Source organism: Camellia sinensis, chromosome 8 (assembly GCF_055761805.1).
Source record: "Camellia sinensis isolate YWXY chromosome 8, ASM5576180v1, whole genome shotgun sequence".
Lineage (NCBI taxonomy): Eukaryota > Viridiplantae > Streptophyta > Magnoliopsida > Ericales > Theaceae > Camellia > Camellia sinensis.
In genome coordinates, this window is record NC_138968.1 from 200001971 (window position 1) to 200015948 (window position 13978).

A 13978-nucleotide genomic window follows, 5' to 3' on the forward strand; every position below is an offset into this window, starting at 1 on the left:
TAGTTATCATTTTATCATAGTATGAAATTTCTCATTAATTAATGATACCATCATGTAATATTACAATTATACCCACTGCATACCAATCCACACACACCTCATCAGTTATCCAATAAAGCAATTACACAAATTTAAGTTAACCTAAGAAATGGAATTTGTTTTGTGAGAATTGTATAAAGTTAGCTAGTGAATGTTGTTCTGTTGAGTTCAGTTAATAAGTGGCAAGAAAAATGATAATGATGTGATTTGATATCATGGAGAATGGAAAAGAGGGGTGTGGGCAGGGGTGGTGGTGTGGTGGAAGATATCAGCAGGAGGGATGAAGGAATCGAGGGAGAGACCGGGGACGTTGAAGACGACATCGTCTATTCTCCAGACTTCTTCCAGTCTAGTCCTGCTCATGTACTGATGATGGTGATGATTATGATCACCTTGTTGTTGTGGTTGTGGCTGCTGCTGCGGCTGCATGGCCATGGATAAGTCTCCAAAGCGGAAGACGGTGGCGATGGTTCTACCTTGGTGAGCGATCAAAACTCCGTCCACGTCTCTGTAGTCTCCGATGCTACTCCCTATTGTAGTCTCCCAGTACATGGTGTCCTCATCGTCAAACTCATTCACATTATTGGGATTGAGATTGTTGGTGTTATTTCCAGATGCAGATGCAGATGGAGATGGAGATGGAGATGGAGACGATGCAGATACTCTGATGAGGTGGGAGTCCTCCATGTAGATGAGAAGGCCACTCTTTTGGGAGAAATAGCCATAGAGTACGTGCCTTATGACTTCGGCTGGGCCCTCGCTTCTCTCCATAACAGCCTCGCGGTCTGCGGCTACTTTCAACACGAAGCAATCATCCTCCCCTATTCGTTTCTCTCCCAAGCATTGCGCTTTCTCAAACAGCCTTGCTGTGCTCTTCGGATCTAGTCCCTGCAACCCCAACCCACACCACACCATTTAATATCCCTCTTAATATTCATATATATATATATATATATATATATTCATTCTCTTCGGATCTAATGCCTCCATTTTTCTTTTTGGATAAACTATAATTAAGCATTTTTTTGGGTGAATACTATAAATAAACATGAGATTTACATAAAATATACATTATACACATTGTTGTAATAATTTTAAAAATTGCTTAAAATATCCATTCTTATGTGTCAAATTTTAGAGGCTTTTTTTTTTTTTTTTTAAAAAAAAAAAAACCAAATCAATATGCATTTTCTATTTACATATAAAATCTTAAGCAAACTCAATTTCAATTATAATAACCACTTTTATATATACTCTATTTGATATATATACTTATTTTTCATATATTTTTCATCGTGTATTACGTTTTGTTGTTGTCGGATCTCTTTTATAGAGTTGATATTTTAATTTAATTATTATGATATTTGAAACAAAAATTATCTCGATATACAAATAAATAAATAAGAAATAATATGTTTAATTATCGCATTGATCAAATTAATTTCTTTTATTTTATTTTAGTTTTTGTCTATCTTTTTGATATCTTAATATTAATTTATATTTAATTTTTTATTTAACATGAAATCATTTATTACAAAACATTTATATGTAATTTAAATTTTATATACCTATATACAATATGTATGAATAATTCAAAAAGAATATTAAAGAAAAAAAAATCAATACTCTACATAATTAATTTACATATTTTCTTCTTCATTCAATCATAACATATTTATATTTAATCTTTTAATTTTTTTTTTGTACAATTCTAATTCTACATATTTTTATTTTCCAAATAAATATAAAAGTAAAAATAAAATAAAATAATTCAAATCACTTTTAGTTTTATATTACTAATTCTCTTTCTAATTTAACTATTATTTTTAATATTAAAATGAGTATTTATTGTACTATATTATAATTTGATTTATATATCATATAAAATTATTATATGATAATTACACTTTTATAGCACAATAGAATTAAAATTATCAAAATAAACAAATAATTTAACTAAATTTATTATATATAAGTATTCAAATAACACTTTTATAAAACGATAAGACTAATATTATTTAAATAAATAATTAGAATTAAAATTTTATTTTAAATTAAAATAAATATTATTATTTTCTAACACATATCATAATATTACAGTGAGCTATAACTAAGTCATAATTTGTGTATTATAGAATTTTTTGTTGTTTTTATTTTTTTCAAAAAAAATAATATTTGGATACAAATGGAATTCATAGTTTTTGATAAATTTGATTAACACAAATGATGATTTGATTTCAAGTTAAAAATATACATTTTTTTAATAATTTTGAAATAAATTATTTTTATGAACATTTTACATAGAATCACATATAGTAACAAAAAAAAATCATCAGCCTACATGTAAATTATTAAGTCTCAAAATCAATTTTTCATTTTAAAAATAAATTCTCGTACATAGCATAGGTCACCTCCTAGTTTTTAATGATATGAAATATATTTCAATTAACAATTCTGTTAAATAAAAAAATTTAAAGGTGTATTTGAATATTTGAATGAGAAGACTAATATTATTAAAATAAATAATTCGCATTTTAAAAAAATAGGTATATTTGTAATTTATTCTTTCTTTTTTCATCATAACAAAAAAATATGACATTTTTATGGGGTGAAACACTAATAAATTCTAAAATGTAATTTTATAAATTGTTTAGTCCTCTATTCTTTCTCATGCACCTAAAAGACCCATTAAAGTGAAAATTACACAAAAAAATAGTCACTTACACGTTTGTATTTAATTTTTAAGGAATAAAAATGAGTTTTTTTTTTCCCCTCTAAATGTGAAATTACATACACTATAGAGGTTTTGAATTTTTTATTATTTTAGAACAAATCTCACATTATGAAAAAAAAATGTAACACTCTAATAATACAACACTCTAATATAACACACTAAAATACTTTTTAATATACTTTTTCCAAACATAACAACGTAGAAATCCAAAAAAAGTCATTAATATACTTTTTTCCAAATGTAACACTCCAATGTAACATACAAAAAAATTTCTTAGTGTACTTCTTACAAACGTAACATTCCAATCAACATAATTTCAAACGTAACACGCTAATATAACATATACAAAAATACTAAAAAAATTCCTCAGTATATTTTTCCAAGCGTAACATTCATAGTTTGAAATTATACATTTGTCCAAAACTTATTAAGGAATTTTTTTACTCATTTTGAAATGGTTTGAAGAATCCCATATCATTTTTTTGAAGTGTTACATTAGAGTATTACATTCGGGAAAAATCGCCTAAAGAATTTTTTTATGTGTTACATTGAGGTATTACATTAAGGAGTTTTTTAAGAGTGTTGTATTGGAATGTTATGTTTGACAAAAGTAAATTAAATAGTTTTTTTAGAGTGTTACGTTTAAGTGTTACGTTATAGTGTTACAATTTAAAATTATATGTTTGTCTAAAACTTACTAAGGAGTTTTTTATACTCCTTTTGAAATATTTGAAGAATTTCACATCTTTTTGAAATGTTTGGAAAATCTCATATTTGAAATTATTTTTGTAATTCTTCTAAAATGTTTTCCAAATAAAAAAGATTTTCATATAAAAATTCATCCCAAATTTAATTATCATAAATTGTGTATCTTACCTTTCTAGCACAAAAAAAAAAAAAAGAAATAAAAAAGAAAGCATAATAGAAATAAGGGTATAATTATAAATTTAATTTTCAAATAATATATTAAATCTAACTTTTCAAAATCAATGAAACTAGTTAGTCTATAAATTTTTTTTTTAAAACTAAACGAATTACAATAGTAAATTTTCACTCACCGAAGTCAATAATGTAACAATTATATTATTACTTGAAATTTGAAAAAAAAAAAAAATTATTACACGACATCAAACAATGAACAAATAAATAAATAATTGTAAGTTTTGTTAGGTTTAATTCGAGTTGGTGGGTAGATGGGATGTCTTAATTTTTGTGATTTGGTAGACCAACGACCTTCGGATCCTAAATCAACATTCTCAACGTTTAAAGCAACTGGCATTGAAATTAACTAGGGAATTCAGTGTAAATTAAAATTAAAAAAAAAAAAATTGAAATCATTAGTAAACTTTATATACATTAATTATTGAAGTTATAATTTTTTTTAATAATTCTGTAATAATTTTATGATAGAACCACTTATAAGGAATATCCCCAATCAACTATCGCCTCCTTAAAGGGGCAATTTTCATAGATTCTAGGAGGTTGTCCTTCTTTTGATTGGTTTAATATTTATGGGAATAAAATTATTTTCATCACTTTTTATGTATTTATTTATTTAGTATTTGATTCAAAGATCACAAAACTAATAAAATTCATGTTGTTGATTGAAAAACAGCATAGTAAGCAAAAGAAAGTTAATAAGATATATAAAAGTGATACATTCTGTAGATGCTTAAACGCTACGGGCATGGACCTTCATTCTTATTAGGATAGAAGATGTAAACAGGGACTAATTGTGGGGCGGCTGGCAAGACAACCATTAACCCCCGAAGTTTTAATTTTTTTTTAAATTTTTTTAAATAGGATGATATTAATTATTAATATTTATAAATTATATAAGTTTGTTTCTTTAACAGTTTTTAAAAATATTTAATGAGACTTAAAATATGTTAGATATTACATAATGAATATTTTTATCAATACAAAAAAATATTTTATTAATGTGTACTGTGATGATACATATAAAAAGTTTCAAATATTATATTTTTAATAAAAATACTTGTAATAAATAATAATGTTAGACATACTAAAAATTTTATTAAATATCTTATTCTATTAAATTTTTTATCAAATATCTTATATAAATATAAGATTCATATTATGTAAATCTCACACTCATAACATTTAATAAAAATTTTAATAAAATTTTTAGAATCGATAATATTTTTTAGATCCAAAATATAAAAAGGGGAAAGATAAATGCTATTGCTCTAAATGCAAATCCCGAGGAAGTCACGGATGACGTCACAAAGTTTAATCACATGTTTCCTTTCTCGAAGTTATAACTCTCTGATCTACTATATCTATCGAAAAAATGAAAGTTATATACTTCTATAATGAATTGTTCTGATCATCACAAAAGACAAAGTTAAAAAGAGTACAAGGAGATTGTGGCGTGCGTGGTGCTATGGTTTGTCTGGGAAAGTATGAGACAGACTACACACTGCTTTATCTTTATCAGTCGTTACATTATTAAATTAATACTGTTTGCTTTACCATTTTTATTTAAATTCTACGTTTGTGTTTAAAAAAAACACGAAAGGCTAATATAGGAAGTGTTTATGGAACATTATTTATAATAATAAAAAAAATTGCATAAAGAAATATTTTAAAAATGATAATCGTTTTAAATTTTATTAATTATTTCTCTTAAGACTCTTATTAAGAAGACCATGTATGACATTAATCATGACAATGGCAGTAATTGGACGGTTAAAAAAGCTAAAAAATGAATTTGTGTAGATTTTTTATTTAAATTATAAATAAAAGATAAATTTTATATATATTAATTATTAAAATTATAAACTATGTCATGAATGTGTAATAATTTTTTGATTGTACCACTGTTGCATAACTTTTTCTGAAAAAAAGGAATAAAAATACCCTAATAAATAGACTTTATATATATAGACATACAAATTAAGAGTATCAATCATCCAAAATGCTCTGAACTTAGACCACATGTCAAAGTTGAGATTTGATTTAATAAAAAAAAAGGTTGAAATTTGACAAAAAACACTCCAAAAATGAACCCTAGTTATTGCATTATGACAATTTGACAATTTTTTAAATTTATTTTATCATTTATGATAGATGTGACTCTCAAATAAAATTTTTATTTGATATTGTGATAAAAAATGCGTAGTAATTACGTTATTATGAAAAACAAATAACAAATCCATAGATATTTTCGAAGTAGAGTAACCTCTAAGAATTGGATGTCAAAATTTAACTTTTAACAAAAACTTCTGAACATATTTATATATATATATATATTTTTTAAAATTTTCTAAATATAATGTTAGTTTCTGAGTATATATAATGTTGATTTTTTAAATATTTATTTTACGATATATAATAGTATTATTCATTATTAAATAATTTAGTTGGACAGAGGATGGAATTAATTGAAAGAATAATATAATACAATACCTGGATGATACGACGTAAAGGACGATGGGGACCTTTGGCGAGATGAGTGCCCAGCCAAGGGGTATGTCTCCAAATGATCTTGCCGTCGCTGCCGGCTATCACCTTATGATGATGACCGCTTCCGCTTCCGCTTCCGCCTCCCAACACCAGCTCCAGGGACCACATCCCTGGATTCATTTGCCACAGCACGAAGCATCCATTCTCCCCACTTCTCCTCCCTAAACTCTTCACTGACGCTCCCGATGACGATGACGATGATATCTCTGTCTCGCAACATATCATCTTCACCATCCCTGTCGTGTACATATTCTTTATTACTCTTCCTCCGCCTCCTCCTCCTCCTCCTCCTCCATTAACATTACCATTACCACCACCATTACTCTTCTTCTCCTGCTGTTGCTGTTGCTGTTGCTGCTTCTTCTCTAAACATCCTGTCGCCGCCAGGTATTGTTGTATTATGTAATGCGCCGTTGAACTTTCCTGAGATCATTCATCATCATATATTTAACAAATACACAAGGAGGAGTACCCTACCTTATTATGTACATACATACATACATACATGGAATGGAGTAGTAGAGAAAAAACAGAAGAGTAATTATTTAACTTACAATGGGAATGTCTTTAATAAAGTGGAGTGGACGGTGAATAGTAGTCGGGATATTATTATGAATGTCAATGGAGAGAGGAATGGGGGCGAGCGGACAACCCAATACGCCAAGCAGAAGCCTTAAATCTTGCCTCCTGGCCGGAATATTGGTCCCGTTGTACAACATCGAAAAGCCGTTATTATTGTAAATGCTTACTCCTCCTCCTCCGGGGATATTCTGGTTGTTCTTGTGTAATCGAAACCATTCCCGAATGACATCCCAAGAGCTTTCCTTCTTGGTTCCTTCATGATCTTGCATTTCAAGATCCGGCCCTTCCATCAGAGGTGTCAGTGCTTGCACGCTCCATCTTTGCTTCCTTCTTCCTCTCGACCCCATTTTCTTTCTCTCTTTCTTTACAATTAACTATGCTCACCAAATTTAAAGAAAACAAACAACAAGACGCTCAAGTAAGGGGAAGAAAAAAATTATTATTTCTGCTGAGAGAGTTGATAATAATGAGTTCTCATCTGAAAAAAAGCCATTGTACTGTTGTGTTTTAAAGGAGCGAGAGAGAGAGAGAGAAGCGGCAATTAATACGAAGCAGACCCAGTGCTAAAGAAAGGCAGAGGGAGAACAAACAATGTTGCTTAATTTGTAGACCTAAAGGGACACCCCATCTGTCCAACGGCAGTCTCATATGTGGGCCAATACAGCAACTGTGAGACACTTTTCTACATTTGTAAATTAAATTATTAATTATTTTAACTTGTACAGTAATAAAATATTTAATAATTTAATTTGTATCGTTTTTTTTTTTAAGAAAAAATTACAATTGAGTGAACTTTCCAAAAAATAATTACAAATTCATGAAAAGATTTATGCTTTTAATTATTAATATTTGTAAAGTTTGCTATTGATTTATAATTATTTTTTAAAAAATTTCTCTCTCTTTTTTTTCTTTTAGTATGATTGAGTTTACTGGCTATGCTACGGCCAAATAATTTTTAAATAAAGAAAATAATATTTTTAAAATAATATTTCTCTTTTCTAATAATTTTTTGAAGGGATTAAAGTGAGTTTTTTCACAAGAAATGATTTTGCCAAATAAGTTGAGATTTTTAAAAAAAAAATAAAGAAAATAAATTTTTTCAACCTATAAAATGATTTGTAAGGCACTGTGAAACAAGCCTAACTTTACTTTCGAATGATTGATTACCTTTACCTAGCCAACGAAAATATAACGTGCACCAAATCATCTCCTGTTTTTCAGTTCCATTAGTCAAAAAAATCATAATAATTAAAAGAATGTACTTAATCAAGAACAGAGGACAAACTTCATTTTAATTTCATATGATTTGGGTTATGTGTGATTTATTTATTTAACGATTGGAAATGACTCTCTATTTCTTTATGATTTGTGAACTCAAGTTGTTGGCTATATATTTTGTACAGGCCAGTCGCAGCTTAACACGTGGCTCATGAATGGTGTTTTGGGGAATTAGTGCAAGTCTCCAATTAGCAATGGACACGTGGCAGTTCATATTGATAATGGTGGGTCTACGTTACATAGAAGCAGTGAGAAAGCGCGGAGTAATATGGCCCAACGGTTACTCAAAAGTTCGAATTTAAATGCAAAAGGAAAGCCTAGCTGAAAGAATGACGTAGTGGAAGCTGATTATGTAAAACTATGACCAGAGATCGTGGAAGTGCATTTCGACGGTTACTACTAAAGATGAAGTGACAATTGGAATTCTCTCAGGTGATAAAGGGGCAGCCAAGACTATAGAAGAAGTAAAATGAGATGAGATGAAAGATAGATGGGGCAGATATGGAGTTAAACCTGAGCATGAGGAAGGTGAGATGCTTTGCTTCAAAAAAGAAGGCATGAGGAATGTAGAGCTAGGAAGTAGAAGCATTATCTGAATGAGCTCTATACTCATTGGCACTTCAGTATTAGCCTTCCTTGTTCCTTTTGAGGCTAAAGAAGCCAATGTCAAACGAAGAATGATTACTGCTGCATTTTAGAAAATAGAAAGAAAATGTTAACTTTTTGTTAAGTCCTGGAGAGGGAATCAAAAGGAATTAAGGAAAAAATTACCAGCTTCAGAGGTTATGATGGTGATGATTGAAGAGCTTCGAAGGGTATAGAGCTCAGCAGTTTGTTTCTTCTTTGCAGCCTCATTTTGTATTGCTTCAGTAGCAGCAGTCTCTTCTCTTTGCATTTGTTGTTGTCTCATTTTCTTGGACCTTTGGAAAACAATAATTTCTTTGGAATGCTTTTGCTCCACTACTCTGGCAGCTACCTCATGAGTGAGGTCCTAGGAAAAATCAGAAGAAGAAACTGTCATTTTCTTCCTCCTCTCAAGTGGGGTTTCTTTTTCCTTTGATGCTTCCTCCTCTTCTGCAAGAGTTTCAGCCACATTTTCTTTAGGATCAAGCAAGAGTTTCATTTTCCTTTGTTGTTGTTGTTTACCCTTAAGAATGCTCAAAGCTTGAGCTCTTTGGGAGAGTTTTCCTGTAGAGCTCCTACACTAAGAATAAAAGCTATAAGTAAATAAGCAAGACATCAAAAAAGAAAGAGAAAGGGAAAATTGCGATGCATACATTTCTTCGAAGTAGCCCTGGTGATTCTTGGAGGAGGAGGTGAGGCAGCAGGAGCAGATTTAGAGACAACATGAGTAAGAGTTGGGATGACAGGGGCAGTGGAGGCAATAGTAGTGGTCTCAGTCTCTTTGGACTTAGCTTGAGAGGACACGTCTAGCCCTACTAACAGATCCTGGGGAGAGATAGCCAGGAGCACCTCCATATTGGTTGTCCACCAATTCTGGTACTTCCTCAATGTAATGTTGTGTGGGATGAAGGGAGTGAACCTGAATTCGACCAAGTCTTGTATCAACTTGGAAGTTACCTTATCCAGCCTGGTTCTTGGCACCGTCAAGTCTCTGGTTGCAAGATTGAGGTTAGTTTAGCTGCAGAGAGGGACAAGAATTCTTTGAGTAAGCCCAAATTGCCTAGCAAATTGGGCAGGGCAGTAGAGTTCAGCAATACACTTATAAGCTTGAAAGTTCAAGGTACCAATGTAGAGCTCTCTTTGAATCAAAATTGAGGCCACATATCCTTGTGAACGGGGTTAGAGCAGGTGTTGTCAACCAGGAAAGTCCTCAGCCATGTTGGCCTTGTGTTAGCCACAAAGAGGCAAGAGAAGGTGGAAATGAGGGAAGCTGGAAGTTAATGGAAGAAAGTAAAGTAATAAGCAAAGCTAGAAGGGTAGAGTGAAACTCTGGCATACTTCATTCCATAAGTGGTAGGGTCTTGCACCAAGAATCGTAAGTACCTGGAATGTAAGTCAGTGAAGTAAGTGAAAAGCTAGAGTTGCAACACCCAGAGTGGTCCTCCTTGGTTGGCATCGAGGAGTTTCTCATAAAACTAAGAGCAAGCTCTATATACATGACCCAGTACATAAGGAGCTAAGGATATCTTCTTAGCCGAAGCATGAGCCTTGGCAACATGGGCGAATTTAGGCATAATTCTCTGTGAGGAGGTACAAAATAAAAATTTGCAGAGCCAATATAAGAGAAAAGAAAAGAACTCCTTATTAGTCACAGGGTCTTCCTTTTTAATCTCAGACTTCACAAAATCACTAAAGGAAGAAGTCAGAGAGGGAATAAAGAAAGGAACATTAAGATCAGGATAATCAAAACCGAAAGGAGTACCAGCGGATGATAACCCTAGAAGATGGAACATGTCAAGGACAGTAGGGGCCATCATGCCACACCCAAATTGAAAAAAAATTGAAAGCTGGGTTCCAAAAACAAAGAGCAGTAGGTATGAGAAAAGGGTCTTCTGTCACGACCCAAACCCGCCCCTATGGGTTTAGCACCGTAACCGGCCAGTAATCCACGATTACCGAAGGCCTGCTTAACAGTAATACAGTAAAACAGAGTATAGGGGCCTGGCGGAAGCCAAAACAGTAAATAAACAATGTCCAATGAGCTGTGACAGTCTGTATGCCAAAAAGACTTTCCATGCACATATATACAGTCGGACAAAACAGTATGTACATATATACAATCACTCAGTTCAGGGACCTATTCCCTATTAAACAGTACAGTACAGTAAACAAAATGGTTACAGAGACAAAAGGGGGAACTAAAACACCCCTAAGCCATAACTTGACAGGCTTGGAACCTCGCAGTGAGGCACAGTGATTGGCTTGACAAAACTGGAGCTTACCCCGACGCTTCTAACCACGGTCTGGTGCTTATACACCTACATATATATATGAGCAGTGAGCTAAAGCCCAGTGAATAACATAATGCGTAAAGAGGTTAAAATGAATGTCCTTTCAGTATTGAAAATAGTCAGTTAATTCAGCATATCAGTCATTCAGTCATAACAGTCATATGTGGTACATCCATTAGCATAACAGTACAGTAAACAGTAGGTCTTAAAAGACCGAACAGTAAATGATGGCCATCAATCAGTAAACAGTAGTGGTTCCAACAAGGGAACCAACAGAGATCTCTGTAACAGTAACAGTAAACAGTAGTTGCTAAGGATGCCACAATACAGTTCAGAATATAGGACATACATTCATTCAATTAACAGTATCAGTTCAGAAAGCAGTACAGTTCAATTGTTCAGAAGATAATCATTTTGAACATATCTTTACACAGTTGTTACTCACAGAGTTCTGGGCTACAGTAAAGCTAGAGCGCGTCCCCAGTCGCCAACCCTACACAGTTACAGATTGAACACACACTAAGCTACACAGTTGGGAAAGATAATAACTTAATCCCTAATTTGCCTCGGTGTGTTCTACATCTATATCCTTATTAAGATGTTTTAAACTAGGCCTAAGAATACCTAGGATGGGATGAGGATGCAAAGATGCACTTTAAAAGCATTTTCAGAATTTTCAGAAAACAGGGGTCACGCTCAAGCGTATGTTACTCCGCTCGAGCGGACATGCAGACAAAGGTTTCTGCTCGAGCGTAGAATTACCCGCTTCAGCGTTCTGCAAAACAGTCAAAAGTGCTAGATGGGCGAAAATCACGCTCGATTGGGCGCTCGACACCCGCTCGAGCATGAGACACAATGTCCTGCTCGAGCGTCAATTATTCCGCTCGAGCGGACTTCAAAACAGTGCAAAGTACTGGGAGCACGAATTACACGCTCGAGCGCCAGTCACCCCGCTCGAGTGTGAGTTCAAAATATGGAATTCCCAGATTTGAACCTCAAGCTCAAATTCAAGTTTTAAAACATAAATTTCGATCCTCTTGGGCCAATTTTCCAGAAAACATCCCAAAACTCATAGTTTAACATGATTCCAAAGCTCAATTGTAAAATCAAGGCCCAAGGGTGTTTCAAACAACTCAATTTCAAACAACTCAATTTCAAACCAATTTTCAAGAATATGAAAAACATGCAAACATGCATGAATTTAAACCATTTCAAAGCTCAATTTCATGCTCTAATGAGCCAATTCTTCCAAAGACAAGATGAAATCATGGACTTAAACACAATATGAACATGCATATAACATTTTACCAGGAAATGAACTCACAACTCAACAATTCAAACATGCATGCATGGAATGAGTTCCAATTCAACATTATTGAACCAATTCTTGACTTAACTCTTTAAACTACCATGATCCATGCTAGAAAGGACTCAAATACACAATAAGGAGGATGAAATTCATACCTAGGTTCCTCAATTACAAGTCTAGAGGCTCAATATGCAAGAATCCTTCAATCTCTACAAGACTCTAAGCCAAATTGTGAAGAACTCAAGCTTTCTCTACCTCTGACTCTCTCAAGTCGGCAAGAACAAGAAAGATGGGCTGATGAAGTGTTGTAATGTTAACATTAGAGATCAACTAAGAGGCTCATGAAAGTCCACTAAGTGGCAAAATGGCAATTAAGTCCAACTCTTGTAATTTAACTCATTTTAATCCAATTTAATCATACCAAATCACATTTTAGATAAATACACCATAAAATCATATAAATTCCAATGAATACACATCATCAATCAATTTCAGATTCGGCCGCCGATAAGGCCTTCAATTCACAATTTGAACACAAAGACATGAACAGATAATCAAACAGTCAACAAATAGACATACAATTAAACAGATATACTTAATCAATTCAGTTCCAGATTTCAGTCAATCAGTTCAGTATTTCAATCAGTTTGATTACCAATCATAATCAGTCTCAGTTCAGCAGTAATCAGTGGTTAATCGGTAAACAGTGACGAGGGTTGTTACAATCTCCCCTCTTTAAAAAGAGTTTAGTCCTCTAAACTCGAGTTACCTTCGTTTTGGAAGAAAACAGCACTCAGTGGAAACAGTTCAGGATATCTTTTAGCCATGTCATCTTCCCTCTCCCAAGTGGCATATACGCCACCATGGTTTTGCCAGTCAACTTTCACTAACGGGATCTCTTTGTTTCTCAACTTTTTGATTCGTCTGTTTACAATCTGGATAGGCCGTTTCTCGTAAGTGTAGTCATCACTCAGCACTACACGAGTAGGCTCTATCACATGGAAAGGATCCCGGAAGTAGTCCCTCAACATAGAAATGTGGAAGACGTTGTGCATATGCTCCATTTTAGGAGGAAGCGCAACTTGATACGCCACCGAATTAATTTTCTCAATAATCTCATATGGTCCGACGTATCTCGGCACTAACTTGCCTTTGCCTCCAAAACGAGTCTGGCCTTTCATCGGTGTTACTTTCACAAACACGTGATCACCCACTTCATATTCTCTATCCCGTCTTCTGACATCAGCATAACTTTTCTGTCTGCTCTGTGCGGTTTTCAATCTCTGTTGTTTTAGTTTCACTTTCTCAGTCGTTTCGTATACAATCTCGGGCCCAAGCAAAGGCCCATCTCAAACTTCTGCCTAGCAAATCGGAGATCTACATTTCCTGCCATACAATGCCTCGAAAGGCGCCATACCAATACTTGAATGATAGCTGTTGTTGTAGGCGAATTCAGCTAAGGGCAAATGACTTTCCCAGTTTTCCTGAAAATCAAGGACACACATTCTCAGTAAATCCTCCAGAGTCTGGATGGTCCTTTCTGACTGGCCATCGGTCTGAGGATGATAAGCACTACTCAGTCTCAATTCAGTACCCAATGCAGTCTGTAAGCTTTGCCAAAATCTCGATGTG

The 13978-nt window shown here is 33.1% G+C and overlaps 1 protein-coding gene across 1 annotated transcript; it reads right to left on the minus strand.

Moving 5' to 3' along the window:
• Nucleotides 1-7477, minus strand: LOC114321164 (C-type mannose receptor (DUF620)). The gene is made up of 3 exons (XM_028268308.2): nt 6817-7477; nt 6206-6685; nt 1-927 (listed from the first exon to the last, which is right to left on the minus strand). Exons 1-3 carry the CDS (start codon nt 7189-7191, stop codon nt 253-255), a joined length of 1530 nt encoding a protein of 509 aa, XP_028124109.2. The 5' UTR covers nt 7192-7477; the 3' UTR covers nt 1-252.
• Nucleotides 7478-13978: the final 6501 nt, after the last annotated feature.

Coding starts and splice junctions, on each gene's coding strand:
- LOC114321164 (XM_028268308.2), bottom strand. CDS start 7,191: ATGGGGTCGAGAGGAAGAAGGAAGCAAAGATGGAGCGTGCAAGCACTG. Junction 6,686..6,816: donor TTATTAAAGACATTCCCATT/GTAAGTTAAATA, acceptor GAATGATCTCAG/GAAAGTTCAACGGCGCATTA. Junction 928..6,205: donor CTTTACGTCGTATCATCCAG/GTATTGTATTAT, acceptor TTGGGGTTGCAG/GGACTAGATCCGAAGAGCAC.